Source organism: Mus musculus, chromosome 16, assembly GCF_000001635.26.
Source record: "Mus musculus strain C57BL/6J chromosome 16, GRCm38.p6 C57BL/6J".
Lineage (NCBI taxonomy): Eukaryota > Metazoa > Chordata > Mammalia > Rodentia > Muridae > Mus > Mus musculus.
The window spans coordinates 96036315-96052834 of NC_000082.6; the positions used below are offsets into that span (position 1 = coordinate 96036315).

General features: G+C 42.1%; 1 protein-coding gene across 10 annotated transcripts in view; it reads right to left on the reverse strand.

Annotated features, from left to right (window-relative positions):
• Window positions 1-16520, reverse strand: part of Brwd1 (bromodomain and WD repeat domain containing 1) — a 90615-nt gene that overhangs the window by 44226 nt on the left and 29869 nt on the right. For 9 of the 10 annotated variants that reach the window (XM_006523114.4, XM_011246157.3, XM_006523113.2 and 6 more), the window contains 8 exons: window positions 16211-16345; window positions 11005-11133; window positions 10621-10846; window positions 10031-10219; window positions 8150-8333; window positions 6687-6780; window positions 4938-5069; window positions 1577-1671 (listed from right to left, as the gene is read on the reverse strand). In XM_006523114.4, coding sequence (XP_006523177.1) covers window positions 1577-1671; window positions 4938-5069; window positions 6687-6780; window positions 8150-8333; window positions 10031-10219; window positions 10621-10846; window positions 11005-11133; window positions 16211-16345 — 1184 coding nt within the window. The remainder of the gene's footprint in view (window positions 1-1576; window positions 1672-4937; window positions 5070-6686; window positions 6781-8149; window positions 8334-10030; window positions 10220-10620; window positions 10847-11004; window positions 11134-16210; window positions 16346-16520) is intronic. The other variant, XM_006523115.4, reaches the window with a different exon arrangement.

Here is a 16520-nt window from a genome sequence, read left to right on the forward strand (position 1 = left end):
GGAACTTCAGGTCTTCTGGCTTTGGGCAACAGACATGCACATAGGGCACAGACTACATTCAGGCAAAACACTCATATACATGAAATGAATAAAGAAACAAAGAACTCTTCACCATCACTGGAAAGAAGGTAATGTGGGGTGTTTGTTTAACCCAAGCTAAAGGAAGGAGCTTCTTGCGTTCCGTGGCACTGGAGGTCTAGCCCACAACCCTGTGCGCAGCAGGCAGGTGCTCTACAATCAGAGCCACAGCTCCAGCCCCTTCTTCTGTCAAGTACCCTCTAAATGACTGTTGGGAGCAACCGACCCTGTTTGAATGTTAACTGCCTTGTCCGCCATAAGTGCTTACTTACAAAGTCTTAGCCTCAGTGGAAAAGTACTAGCTTAGTTGAGATTTCTGTGGGAAAAGTGAGGCCTCTGTGGGAAAGTACTATCCCCAGTTAAGAACAAATAGCTAAAGATCTTGTGGACAGGTACCTAGCAACCCATTCTGTTCTGTTTCTCCTGCTGAACTTTTTACCTAGCCAATATCCTGCTTTTGGGAACAGGTGAGTTCTCCCAGAAACAAAGAGCGATTCTGCGTCATCCCCCTCCCCATACCCTGCTTCTGTGGGCATAAAAGACACTTGATCAATCAGACTTGCTGTCCGTCCTTGTGTTTCTCACCTCCCCATTCTCTCCACAGGTAGTTCCTCAGACCCTGTCCAACTGTCCCGCAGGCTGGGACAAATGACAGCTGGTCAAAGTCAGGCCTACAGCCAAGCAGTAACTTCCCTCTCAGAAAGCAGAACATAGTTACTGAGAAGTACTAGAGAACCCTAGGAAGAGCCCCATCACCTCCATGACACTGGTAGATACTGATTCATAAATCTACCTGCATCACCAACCACCAATGCAGCCACCAAGTGAGCCCAAGGGAAGCAACTCATCCCAAAGAGAAAGCTTAAAGTGAATGCAGGAAAGCAGCAACAGATACAAGTCACACTGAGGAAAGACTGTATGGGAAGTTCTTGCCCACAATGAAGCTTCACCACACATCAAGGGATCAGGTGTCAGCTGTGGCCACTATTGGTGATTTGATCATTCATCTCTCAAGATCTTCACAGTGTGATCAGCATTTATGTCATGAGCATTGCACAACTCAAAAAACCTTCTTAAGAGAATAGTGCACAATCTTATGCTTTGGGACAACAGTCAGGAACCAGTCACAACAGAGCAAAGGAGACCGAGAGCACCACAGAAAGACAGCAAAGGCGAGATGGCCTGTGCACTACGGACATGGAGAAAGCTTCTGGGGATGGTCATGTCATTTCTGTGGAGGGAAGCAATATGAAAAAGATGCAGGCTCACATTCTCATCATATTGAAACCTAGATCCTAACTAAAGACATTTAAAAAGTTAATAAATACATGAAAAGGTTGCCCACACACTTTGAATGCTCATTTTAAATGGCCTTCAAATAATTAGTGTTAGCATGCTTTACTAAGACACAAAGCATTGTAGGGTGTGGTGTCCTGTCCAGTCCTGAGCTAGTGGAGCACGTGTCTTTGTCTGAGGCAGGGACAGACACTCGTGGTACCTTGAGCTGTCGCTGTCACTACCACTTCTTCTGTCATTTCTCCACTCGTCATCTTCTGAAGAACAAGAACCTTCACTCTGATCATAAGATGTCTCCTAGATGGTCAAGGGAAAAGAAAATCTTGATGCTATAGGCTGTATGACACACAAAACTGCTACATCATCCCAACAAGACAGTACACCTAAGGAACTCAAGTAATTAGAAGAAATGCAATTAAATAAGACCTAGAAAGCAAGGCACATTTAATAAACAAGCCACAAAGGGCTTTTGAGAGAAGGTAGCATGTGTTGGACTGGCCTCCAACTCACTCTGTACTGAAGAATGGCTTTGAACTCCTGACCTTCCTGGGATTGCAGATATGCAACACCAAGCCTAGCTTCCAAATCCTTATATTTACCAAGGTATTTCTAAAGAGGACTTGTGAGGCTGACAGCCACCATGCCCAGAACAGACTAGGGCTCCGGATGTTGGCACTGAAGAACACAGGACATTCAGCATCTGACTACCGAGATGAGATGGCCAGCATCTTCAAAGTGTGATTTCCTATCTATGTGTCTTTACTAGTGAGGTGACTGGCAGATGCTTTCCCATTTTGAAAAGGGAACGACTTTCTATTACTCCACTTCAATAGTGCTTTATATACACAAACGCAAACTTTTTAAGTATTTGTCCCAATTTGTGGTTTTGTCTATTTATCTCGTAACATTATCAGTTATCTTTTCTGGAGCAATTCTGAAATTTTAATTTTGTCAGTTTCCAATTTGACTACTGTACATAAAATAACATTGCTACCTGAGGACACCTATATATTCTATCTTCGGGTTCTACAAATATTAAACTCTCCTTTACATTTACATTCAGTTTGTGATTCACCCTGAGCTGTTATTTCCTCTTTCCCTATAGAGAGAGCCTCAGCCTTGGGGGATCAGTGATCCAGGGCTGCACCGCTGAGCAAGACGGAGGGAACCCACGTCACAAGGGGCTCAGAATGATTTTGTGCATTGTATGTACCCAACTGTTCCATCAGTCGCAGCTCAAGCACGGAGCTGTCCTGTGGCCAGCGGAGCACTGATCTGTTCATGATCATGCTGCTGCCCTGATCTTTCTGCCTGTTCTCCTACCAACACCACTTTCTTGCAAACCTTAACAAGTCACAATGACAGCCACTGTCCATCCTTTCATTACATTCGTCTGTAATCTTGTGTTAGCTGTCGTGGCCTTCTCTCCTCTCCATACAATGGATTTTAAAAGTTTGCCAATATCTTCAAAAGTAACTTAGGAGTATTTTAACTAGAGTCATACTGAAGACACAGATAACGGAGAATAGAAACACCTTGAAAAAATGTGAGCCAATAGGAATGCTCCTTTGAGGCTTATGAAAACGCAAAATGGTGCAGGCACTCTGAAAGACTATCAGTCTGACTCAATGCCAAACAGGCTCCTCACCCAATCCTTGGTCTTCAGAAAGCTCCTTAAGTAACAGTTTATGTTCACAACTTGCACACAGATGCTTCCCATCTCCATGGATACTTACTTGTCAAAACTCAAACACCAAAGTGTTATACTCAAACAGAGGAATACTGAAGGGTATACTGAATGGAATATGGCAAAAATAAATGTGTCAGTGTATGTTACGAAAGGCAAGAGGTCAACACAATATAATCTATGATTCTTTTAAATGATATCCTGGAAAGGCAAGTTAGGGAGGAAAAAAAAGTGTTGTGGTAACCAGAGGTGGGGTATCTGCTCCAGAGTCCCAGGTACTCAAGATGCCAAGGCAGAGAGAAATACACGGTTGAAGCCAACCTGGGAAATTCTGGTTTTGTTGCTGTTTTAATTAAAGGGCTGAGAAGAGCAGCTGGAAGGGTTGCCTAGCAACGAGAACCCCTCGTAAGCCAAGAGAGAACCCAGCAGCAGAAAGACGAGGAAATGTCATCTAAGCGACACAGTAATCATGGGGCAAACCTAGAGTACAAAACTCTAGTACAGGAGACGCTGTCTTTAATCTAAAAATAAATAAATAAAAATAAAATTGAACAGGGCTGGCAAAATGGCTCAGGAGGTAAAAGCACTCACCCTCACCAATGCAGCTGATAACCTGAGTTTGAACTTCAAGACACACACAATGAGAAATTAAAAGCTACCTTCCCCCAAGATGGCCTCTAGCCTCTGTGTCCAAGCTGTGGCACACATAAATTCATATACAGACACACATGAAAATAAATACATGTGCCGGGCATGGTGGTGCACGCCTTTAATCCCAGCACTCGGGAGGCAGAGGCAGGCGGATTTCTGAGTTCGAGGACAGCCTGGTCTACAGAGTGAGATCCAGGACAGCCAGGGCTACACAGAGAAACCCTGTCTTGAAAAGACAAAAAAAAAACAAAACAAAAACAAAAATATTAAGGCAAGTGCCAGGTGGTGATGGCACACGCCTTTAATCCCAGCACTCCGGAAACAGAGACAAACAGATCTGTGACTACAGAATGAGCTCCAGGGGGACAGACAGAACTACACAAAGAAACTCTATCTCAAAAATCAATAAAAAAAAAAAAAAAGTAAGGTAATTGGGGCTCACTGGATAAAAATATTTCCCTGAACCTAGCTTCCAACACTCACATGGCAACTCACTGTAAACTCCTGTTCCAAGCAATCCAAAACCCTCTTCTGGCCTCCACAGGCACTTTTTAAAAGCACACCCATGATGAACATAGATACTGGCAGAAAAAGCACCCACAGCCATAAAATAAAAATCTTTATTTTAATTGAAAAAAAAAAAAAAAAAAGTCCAACTGGGCTGGAGAGATGGCTCAGTGGTTAAGTGCACTGGCTGCTCTTCCAGAGGTCCGAGCTCAGGGACATCCGGCACCCTTGCAAGCACAATAAAACCTCATTTCTTTCCCCAACAGCTGGCTAAGGGTCAAAACCAAACTTGTGACTTATCTCTATCTCAAAGTAAAGAATGATTCAGAGGGTAAAGGTGCTTGCTGTCAGGCATACTGACTCAGCTGGACCCCAGAACCCACAGGCTGTCACAGCAGAGCACTTTCACGCAGGCTACACTACAGGCTGATTCCACCAACATACCATGCCATGCTTAGACCTAAGACAAACTCAGCAGAACCTGTTGGCACAGACTGCAAGTATGTGGGAGACAGGAACAACCCCAAGTCCAAAGGCCCTTCGACCCCTTTAGGATTCAGGAAGACCCTTCCTCAAGGTCAAGAGGTCAGAAGGCCTGAGGGGTGATCTCTCACAATCTGCCTACCATGCCTAGGCCTCTTTAATCCCTAACAGTGTGTGTGTGTACACAAGAGTCAGGCAAACCCACATTAGGTGACCCCGCAGTCTTTCTACTTACATGTCTAACAGAGCCTGAAGATTCATTTCCAGAAGATAATTCACACTGGTCAGCGTTTCTTCTACTATAATTTGCATATTTACGCCTACACGTCCGTTGTCTAGACTGGGACACCAAAACCATCGAATTGGACTACAACATGAAGAAGCATGGGCATCAGTATGACAAAATTGCCATTGTATGGAGTCAACTTTAAATGGCTTTAAAGGAGACAAAGATTAAAAATAATTTTGTTAACTCAAGTCGGTATTTTTTACTTTTAGTTCCTTGGAAAGCTTTAAAAACAGGCCACAGCAGCTCATGAGCCTCATGCCCACACTGCCTTACATGTCCACGATGCCATGAATGACATGAAGCTACACTCAACAGGGAGTCAAGGGCTGGGGTGTACTCAGTTGGTAAATGTCTGAAACCTAGTACAACCCTTAGAGTTGTTCCCAGAATCCCACAGACCTGCGTGCCGGCATACACCTGTGCAATCTCACCACTCTAAAGATAGAAGCTTGCAGTATCTTTGACTATGCAATGGTTTAAAAAAGAAAAAAAAAAGATAAAATTCAGAAGCTTAAAATATAGCTGGGGGCCTGGAGAGTTGGCTCAGTGGATAAGAGCACTGACTGCTCTTCCGAAGGTCCTGAGTTCAAATCCCAGCAACCACATGGTGGCTCACAGCCATCTGAGATCTGATGCTCTCTTCTGGTGTTGTCTGAAGACAGCTACAGTGCACTTACATATGATAAATAGAAAAAAAAAAATCACTGGGTGGGTGAACATATACAGCTCTTCCAAAGGTCTAGAGTTCAATTCCCAGCACAAATGTCTAGGTAATCCAACACCTTCTAGTCTCCACAGGCAAACACACAAATAAATCTTTAAAAAAAAAAAGTTTCCAGGCAGTGTTGGCACATGCCATCAATCCCAGCACCCAGGAGGCAGAAGCAGGTGGATGTCTCTGAGTTCAAGGCCAGCATGATCTACAGAGCATATTCCAGGATAGCCAGGGTCACACAAAGAAACTGTCTTGAAAAAAATCTAAAGACAAAAGTTTGCCAGAAATTTAAGGTCTTCCTTGGCTACAGAGCTTGGAGGCCAGAGAGATGGCTCAGAGGTTAAGAGCACTGACTACTCTTCCAGAGGTCCTGAGTTCAAATCCCAGGAACAACATAGTGGCTCACAACCATCTGTAATTCAAGCCGATGCCCTCTTCTGGTGTGTCTGAAGAGACAGTGTATTCATATAAAATAAATACATGAATCTTTAAAAACAGAGACAAAAAGCTTGGCTACATGAGATATTACTACCTCTTCTATGCTCACCAAAGAGAGGGGGACAAGACTTCCACTGTTGGAGCTTCAAGAGTACAAAGACCTACACAGCAGCCACATGAGCTGTGACAGTGGCTACCTCAGAAAGCCAGTCAGCAGCTGTAAAAGGACAGGAAGACATCTTAATGTATGGTCATTAGACCTAACTGACAGTTCAGCATGGTGGTGATGGTGGCAGAGGTGAGTGCCTTTAATCCCAGCGCACCCAGGAGACACAGGCAGTCTCAAAAAGAAACCCTGTCTCAAAGAAAACAAAACAAAAAGAACTCAATAGTTCTATGTTGGCTTTAAATGCCCAACAAAAGACTTTAAGCAATAAATACTATACTTTGGAAAGCTATTGCTGTTTTTATAAATCACAAAAAACACTGAATTCTAATTTTATGATAATTTCCTCATTCCCAAGAAAGGAGAATCAAGTTACCTTTTGTGGGACCTGGAAAGTCTTCTTCTTTCTCCCTATTACATACAGGTTCCTCTCCTCCTCGCCTCTCTCTATGCGAATGTCTTCCAACCGCCTACAAAATTAAGGCTATGGTGACAGAGGTTCTTGGACTGAGGTACACAGTTAACAGTACATCACTGCAGCTTTAGAGGCTACTGGGCCCACAGCACCTCAAAACAGCACACAAAGCTATTGAAATGAGAAGACGCTTCAGCTGCCCGAGCCCCGCCACTGGCAGGCAGGAGCAAGCGCAGCGCCTCATCACGGTCAAGACTCACCTGGCTACCCCAAAACCACTAACTACAAGTTTAGATTTTATGTATGTATTTATCTTTCTTTTTTTTTTAAGGTTTATTTATTATTGTACATAAGTACACTGTAGCTGACTTCACACGCACTGGAAGAGGGCGTCAGATCTCATTATGGGGGTTGTGAGCTACCATGTGGTTGCTGGGATTTGAACTCAGGACTTTTGAAAGAGCAGTCAGTGTTCTTACTCACTGAGCCATTTTGCCAGCCCCTTATCTTTTTTTTATTAAAAACAAAACCTCAGTTTATGTGAAGACCTATTCATATTAACTACAAAATATTCATTAATTGGCATTATGTATCGACCCATTAGAACCAATACAACTAGACAGCCCATTTCATTGCTTCCAAGCGTCTCCAAGATTATACTTCCTTTCTGCAAATAAAATTAAAAGCAACATTTTTCTTATACAAAGAATTCAACCCCATGTTTTAGGCCTCTCATTTAAACAAAAATAGCAGTGCTACTCATTTCTCTGTCTCCTTATCAAGTCAATAACACTGTTCAGATGATTACAACAGGAATAATTTCAAACCTTGGAGCACGTTACCATAGGCTAAAAATGGCCTTTGTCTTCACTGTGTAAAAGACTCAGGGTCCCTTGGTTCTAATTTGAAAACTCCTAGAAACACCTGACTTGATATAAAATCTCAATGTATCTTAGCCATGCTACATAAGAATGTACAAAGAACAAAAACTGATTTCTAAGAAAATAAATAAATAAATAAATAAATAAAAAGACAAAAAAAGCAAAAAACAAAAACAAAAAACAAAAACCGGCTGGGCAGTGGTGGCACATGCCTTTTAATCCCATCACTTGGGAAGCAGAGGAAGGTAGATCTAAGCTAAAGAAAAAAGAATGAAGGTTTGTCCAGTTTTTTACAGACCTAGTTTACTACTGGATGTTAAGAGTAGGGGCTAGAGAGATGACTCAGCAGTTAAGACCTGATCCAGAGGTCATGAGGTCAAATCCCAGCAACCACTTGGTGGCGCACAACCATCTGTAATGGGATTCAATGCCCTCTTCTGGTGTTTCTTAAGACAGCGACAGTGTACTCACATACATAAATAAAATAAATAAATCGTAAAATAAAATAAAATATAAAATGACATCCTCCTAATAGTTATGGACCTGAACATGCCAGGCGGTGCCTCTGGAACAACTACTCTCCGCTTCCAAGCCTGGAGGTCACGCTCTGTAGCAATCTGACTCCGAGGAGCGTTCTGATGCATCTGACGAACACCTTCAACCTGCCCACTCCGACGGAGACCGATGTTTGGAGGAGACTGAATGTCTAAACTCAGTCTTCTAAAACCTAGAAGAAAAATATCAGGAAGTATTTTTAAAGTATTTCCAGTTATTATGTTCATTTAGCACACAGTAACAGTGCATTCCTCCTACTAGGACACACCTTTTTCCAAACCAGAAAAAGGACAGACATACTAAAAACAGCTATAAGAAGAAAGCTTTAACATAACTAAAACCACAATGTAGAATACTTATCATTAATTGGTAAACTGCCACTTGAACTTTTTCTATACATTCTGAAATTATAAAATACACAAATGTATTCCATTGCATCTTTATTTCAAAACAGTTTGTTTTTTGGGAAAACCTTTGCTAAGGATAGATGCCCCACTAAACTGGGGAAGCTATATAACAAGAACACTGTTACAGTCTAGGCTACTGAGCAGGCAACTAGCAAACCATCTGAACACCGGCTTCGTGGGATCTTTCTCTGTGGGCCTTACACACACACGCACGCACGCACGCACGCACGCACGCACGCACGCACACACGCTACACAAACATAACACAAATATGCACACACTCTCACACAGACATAAAAATTAGAATAATTCTAACAATAAAAATTTTCATAATTACCACAAAAGAGCAGAGATGGCTCAGGAGTTAAGAGCATTTCCTGTTAGTACAAAGGACCTGAGGTCAGGTCAGTTCCCAGCACCTCCATCAGGTGCTCTAACTCCATGAAGGCTACATAGCTCTAAGCACTCTCTTCCAGCCCCGCAAGTACTTGGACACAAACGGCAGACACTCAAACAGGCAAGCACACACACACACAACAGAAATAATCTGGGCTGAAGAGATGGTTCAGCGGTTAAGAGCACTTGCTGCTCTTGTAAAGGACCCAGGTCAGATCCCAGCTCACAACTAGCTGTGACTCTAGCCCTTTTTGGCCTAAATGGGTACTCACAGACATATGCATACATACATGTGCACATAGGTTCCTTCAGAACCATGTCTGCCTGCATGCCATTGTTTTCTGCCACGTCAATAATGAACTAAACCTCTGAAACGTAAGCTAGACTCAAATGTTTTTCTTTATAAGAGTTGTGGTGGTCATGGTATCTCTTTATGGAAATGAAACTCGTAGGACCCCATCAGGCTGTCACCGTGCAGCAGTACCGGAGTCTCCTGGGTCTCTGAGCACACGAGATAAACACTCATCAGTGTCAGTCGTGCTCATTAGAACTCAGCTTCATTTCCATTTTCAAATACCCAGCTTTGCTTCTCTAATTATTTACCAGGGTATAAGAGGATATTGGCCTCTTACCTATTAGGATAGTTTAATAAAACTAAGTATCATTTACCTGTGACATCGTGGCGCTTACCTTATGTTTTTTTTTTTAATCAACACTGACTTAGTAAGAAAGGAAAGTCTCTACTCAACTAGGCTGCACAAAAGACGTGAATGCCAAAGCAAGAGAAAGCTAAAGTAGTTTTCATTTAAAAATAATGTTGTCTGCTCTCATTTAATATACTCTGAAAACCTACCCCACAGCTAAGACCGTTGACAGACTTTCAGAGTACTTAACAAACTTCATATCCACTTATAACTCCTTTTTTTTTTTTTTTTTTTTCTTTGAGTAACAAAGCAATTTTCAGAATACTACTTAGCTGTTCTTGGGTTCTGAGGTGCATGCATCTGGCAATGAAGCCACATCTCTTTATTTTATTACTCTCGCACAGAATTTTATTTGTACTCACTCCCTCTTCGGGGTGTCCCTTCCCCACTGGGAAGTCCATTTGCAGTCCCATCCTGATCCACTCCCAGTCTCTGGTCTTGCTGCTGCTGCAGCTGCCTAATCATGCCATCCAAGACGCTGGACTCTGGGCTTGCATCTCCACTGTCGTTGGTATGCAGGCTTATAATCTGTTCAATCACCTCCCCATCACCTGCAAAGTCACACACTCATCTGTCATCGTGATACATAGGAAGAACAGGCTGGACATGAAGCTCAGGGGTGGTACCCTGAGCAAAGGAAAACAGAAGCAAAGCACTGTGGTAAGGTAGTTCCCAAGAACTAACCTGTTAGGAAGACCCTACACAACAGGGGAGTAACTGAAGTCAGCAAAAAAGACTAAGTACTAAGTCACAAAAAAACTTCAAGTTCCCTGTGGAGTTCCTCTAAGTCTACTGTACTCTATGACCCTTCATCTGCGCACACTGCTGCAGAGCTCCAATTTCAAAGCCAGCCTATTCTACACAGGGAGTTACAGGAAAACCAGAAATACATGGCAAAATCCAAAAGACAGACAGACACAGATGGACACAGAAAAAAGGAATTTGCACTTACTTGTGGCCACATAGCCTAGCTGTGGAACCAAATGTTCATCTGCTGAGTTTTCTCGACCTGGTACTAATCTCTGGAACTTGGTTGGATGAGGGTTTCCGTCCACATCCACCAAGAATGGTGGAGGCATAAGATGAGGTGCCTGCTGTGTCTGCTCATCCAAGACATAGTTATTGGAATCTCTTATCAGTGGTCGGTAGTCAGTATGAAAAAACATCTGATCAGGAATCTATAAAGTACAGATCACAGAATGACAGTTTGTATTTGTTAAAGACAGTAACATTAAAGGTACTTAGAATTAGAAACGCCAGGAAATTAAATAACTATGTCTAAACTTCCTCTCCCAACTATTCCTTTTATATGCTACAAGAAAGCATTAGAAATGACCTTTTCATATGGCTTGCTGCATCCAAAGCCAAATATCAGAAGATGCCCGTGAGAATCTGTACAGGCAAAATGTTGTCCATCCTGTGAAAACTTGCAGTCAAACACAGCTCCATGTCCTTGTCCTTCGATCTAGGACAGCCAGGGGGGAAGAACATTAGGCACATTAATAAGTTGGTTGTTTAGCTCTATGTGTATGACCACCTGCCTAAGTGTATGCCACATGTTCACAGGGGCCAACACAGGCCAAAAGGACACAGGACCACCTAGATAACTAAGCTAGAGGTGCAAGGCAGCTGCCAGAGCAGCTCAATACTAGCAAACAGCAAACCCAGCAAACCTAGTTCTTGTGCAAGGCTCTCCAGCCACTACACAACATTATAAGCAGTTTTAGATTCACTTCTATTTACATGTGTATATGTGCTCCATGTTCATGTCTGATTTCTCAGAGGTTAGAAGACACCAAACCTCTAAGAATTTACTGTTGGTTGTGACCCCTCCATGTGGGTGCTGGGACCCACACCTAAGTCCTTCTGCTAAAGCATCGAGTTCTTAAACCACTGAGCCATTAATATTGAGCAGATAAATTGTGCTACAGAAACTTCTTTAACATGGGCTAGACAACTGTCTAGAATATGTCCAATGCTTTATTCTTTTTGAACTTTTTACTAAAAGTTAGGGTTTGCATCCAGGGCTCTGCACATGCCAGGAAAACAATCTGTCAAACTCACCCACAGGCCTCTAAATTCACATAAATAAACAAACAAACAAACAAACCAATTACACTAGAAAAATCCTCAAAGATCTAATCATTAACTCAAAATGATCAAATGAACACATTAAAAAAAACATAAGGTAAGCGCCATGATGTCACAGGTAAATGATATTTACTTTTATTAAACTGTCCTAATAGGTAAGAGGCCAATATCCTCTTATACCCTGGTAAATAATTAGAGAAGCAAAGCTGAGTATTTGAAAATGGAAATGAAGCCAAGTTCTAATGAACAAGACTGACACTGATAACCCTCAAGGTCACACCTATGAGCTCACCTGGCTACAAACTCCCAGTTTTCATGAAAGATGATCTATGTGTATCAAAAATGACAATTCACACTTTCCTGTTTCAACTGTGAACTACATGAATTGACCATCTCCAAGTTACACTTAACTGAGGAGTGAACCAGCATAGCATGATGCAGTCGCTGTCTAGATCTAATTCTCCAGTAACCAAACCAAGAAAAGCATGCTTGCTCAGTGCTGTGGGTTTATAAAAAGAAAGACCAAAAAAAAAAAAAAAAAGACAGAGCTGCTAGATTGTGGTGGCACATGCCTTTAATCCTAGCTGGGACAAAGGGGCAGGCAGAGCTCAAGTTTCCAGGCCATCCTGGTCTAGAAAGTGAGTTTCAAGACAGCAAAAGGTTATACAGAGAAAACCCTGGGGGCCTGGGGGTCTGGGAGGGTAGCATGCCCCCTAATTATCAGCACAAAATATCCATGACCAAGTGAGCCAAAAAAGGTGACATCCCTGCTGTTATGCTGCATATTAATTAGTTCAGGCTAGCAAACATAAAATAAGGTTATTAAAGGGCTAGTAAGACCGCTGAGCAGGTAAAGACACCTTCTAGTAACCACCTGGCACAGTCTGCTTTTACAGTCAGTGTTTATCCCTGGCTGAGAACTCTGATCATAGCAAACTGGAGGAGCATGGGTGAGGGCAGAGTGTCTCAGAATGGCAAGGGTCCTACCACACACACTGGCCAAGCTACACCAAAAGTATTCCCAGGGTTGTGCTCTGCAAGAAGTTTTCTAAAATGAGAAAGCTAGCCTAATCAAAGCAAGGCAAACTTGAGTTCTGCCTGAGGGTTTTAAAATATCCTATCCTATAGTGGATCCTGGTGAGATAGAAGCTGCAGTTCTTCTACAGAACTTAGTAACTCGGTGTCCTCCCCATCCCTCAGGTGTGATGCATTAGGAAACCCTGTTTTGTCACTGACAAGCCCATGCAGCAGTCAGGGCTGGAGACGCTCACTGTTAAGCATGCGCTGCTCTTCCACAGAGAACATTCAGTTTCTCAGCTCCCTGCTCCTCAGAAAAGACAAGTTCAGGTACCAACACCCACATCTAGCTGCTCACACCTGCCTCTAAGTCCAGCTCCACGCTGTCTCTGGCCTATCCACAGGTATTCAAACCCACATGACCAACACAAAGACATCTTCTGCCTCTCAGGCAGGCAATGCATTAGAGGCTTTGTCAGACAAAGTCAATCATGCTTTTGTTCACATCTATTTGAATTAATATATATTTGCTTTAACAAGTTAAAATTCAAAATACAATATTCTGGAGCCAGCCACAGTGACATACACCTTTAATCTCAACCCCCAGGAGGCAGAGGCAGGAAGATCGCTTATAAATTTCAGGCCAGCCAGGTCCACATAGCTAGTTCCATGCCATCCAGGGATACACGAGACCCTGTTTCAAAGAACACTGTTCTTATTCTTACTAAGTCACTATAGTCTACCTTAACATTGCATTTCTGTATTTTTTTTTCTTGTATGGTGACTTCAAATATAATCCCTTATGTGTTTTGAGACAGGGTCTCACACCCCAGTCCAGGCTTGGATACAACTCACTATTAAAGTCAGGCGAACCTCCCCATCCTGTCTCAGCTCTCCCAGATGCTCTCACATTGTCATTCTCAGTACAGGTGTGAGCTACCATGCCTGGATCAAATGTTAGAGTCCTTACCGGGTTTTGTTGTTGTTGTTGTTGTTTAAGATTTATTTATTTATTTTATGTGAGTACACCATAGCTGTACAGATGGTTGTGAGCCTTCATGTGGTTGTTGGGAATTGAATTTTAGGACCTCTGCTTCCTCAGTCCCAAAGATTTATTTATTATTATAAATAAGTACACTGTAGCTGTCTTCTGACATGCCAGAAGAGGGCATCAGATCTCATTGCGGGTGGTTTCGAGCCACCATGTGGTTGCTGGGATATGAACTCAGGAGGTTTGGAAGAGCAATCAGTGCTCTTGCCCGCTGAGCCATCTCGCCAGGCCCTTAACGAGTTTTAAAGATGTATTTTTTTAGGGTTTGCAATTATGTGTGTATGAGACGGGGTGGTTGTACATATGAGCACAGCACAGGTAGAGGGTAGCCAACTTAGGATCTCTTCAAGAAGAAGTTAGTATGAACTAACTACTGAGTCACCTCTCCAGTTCAAACCACCCTTAGCTACGTAGCTCTAGGTGTCCTGGAACTTACAGTGTGGACCAGGCTGGCCTTGAACACACAGAGATCTTCCTGCCTCTGCATCCCAAGTGCTGGCATTAAAAGGGGCGCACCTGGCCCGTTTTATACATTATTAAAGAGATGGGAATGCCTGTGACTTAAGACCACACAGAAATTGTCCATGGTTTAGGTGTTTTTCCCTAGTAACTGGAATACAGAGACCGTTTTCAGAGATTCCGAAACACTATGGGTTATTGAGCTATCTAAAAATTTTAACTGCATTTAATGCTAATGAATAAATGATTCTATCTTAAGGTATGAAGCTATTCAGAGTGCCAGGCATGATGACACAGGGCTTTAATCCCAGCACTGATGAGGCAGAGCTGACCTTCTTGGTCTATAGATTTCCAGGACAGGCAAGACTACACATAGAGAGAACCTATCTCCAAAAAACAACCCACACACTCAACAACATAGAATAGACAGCCTAGCCTACTTTGTGAGCTCTAGACCAGCAAAAGACCTAGTCTCATAGCGAGAAGATGAACAGTCTCTGAGTAACAAGCCTGAGGTTGCCTTCTAGCCTACACATGCATGCACATGTGCACATTCATACACAAAATCTCTTACTTCACTATCAATGATGTACAAGGAGACTCAAAGCAATATGGTGGTACCAAGAAGAGAAAATTAAGTCAGTTATTTTCAACCCTGATATAATCTGAATTCACATTTACAAATATGGAAAGCTCTCAAGAGAATGTAAAAAAAAAAAAAAAAAAATCACCAAACTCTATGGACATGGACAACAAATGAAGCATGAGCCAGACATAACAGGCTTGTAACCCTACATAAGACCGGGGCAGAAGGAGGAAGATGAAGAGTATTTATAGACACAAAATAGATACGTTAGTTTTAATAACACAAGAATTAAAAAGATCTCATATTGGATAAAACCTGGTGACATTTTAACCAAATATTTCAAATTATCTTATCTACACCAAGTGACACTAATACATATCAGGTGTCTAAGACAATGTGTGAGAAAACTGTCATTTGCTTTGTTGCATTAAAAAAAAAAATCTGTGTAGAGAGACTGTAAAAACACCACTTGTCAATAAAAAAGCTGATGGCCAATGAGCTGCGGCAGAAAGTAAGAGGTAGACACTGGTCAGAAAAGAGAGGATTCTGGTAAGCACTGAGAGGTGTGGGAGATTCGCTCAGGCGCTTGGAGGAGAGGGGCATAAATGAACAGGTAGCTAAACTCAGAACAAAATAAGGAGATTTGTCCCCAGCTTGGAGCATGAAGTTTGAATGGGTTAAGTAAGTTACAAGCTAGTCAAGAATGAATAACGTACGGTCATAGCTGACGGTAACTAGCTATTACTCTGAAGGCACTGGAGCAACTAATGTAAATAGACCTGGAGAGCACCCCCACCTTTCCCTCATACCATAGATGTGCCATAAATCCCACAATAGGACCCTAATTTGGTTCTAGAATCTAACAACTGACCCATTTTATACAGGGATAGACTGAGAGCCAGAGATGGCTCAGCAGTTAAGAGCACAGGCTCCTCTTCCAGGTGTTCAATCCCCAGCAGCACCCACCCCACGTCGTGACGCACAACCACCTGCAATTCCAGTCCCAGTGGACAACCATTTAAGTCCAGTTCCACAAAATCTGCTGCTACTGTTTTTTCTAGACTCTGTGGGCACTACAGAAACACCTTACACAAGCAAATTATCTGCACGTGTAAAATAAACTTTAAAAAAATAAAAACACACTGAAATAAATATAGACAAAGAGAGCTATCTAGGTAAATTCTGAGCATCTACTGAATTTAGACTGTCACATACACGTGCTACCAAACCCTCAGTAAGCTTCAATTACCCATGATTTGCACAGAAGTTGCCATGTCAATTAACTTCTGGTAACTCTTATAATCCATAAAATCACCAGTAAAAGCTCACTTTACTTACCATATTAAAGTAATGCTTCATCTTGATGCCCTTTGTAATATCCCATATAAATATGCTGCCATCGTGTCCTGCAGATAACATAATTCTGGAATCAAAGGGATGTGTCTCCAAAACAAACACTTCATCAGCATGTCCCTTTATTCAACAAAGTCATAATATTAAGGACAGTCTGCAAGTTATATATTGGAAAATTTATAAAGTCATAGTACATAAGTGTTTTAACACTACAACAATGATTTAAATATGCATATAAAATTTCCCATTTGACTCACTTAAATAAAACAGTTTATTCATTATATTCATAACATCT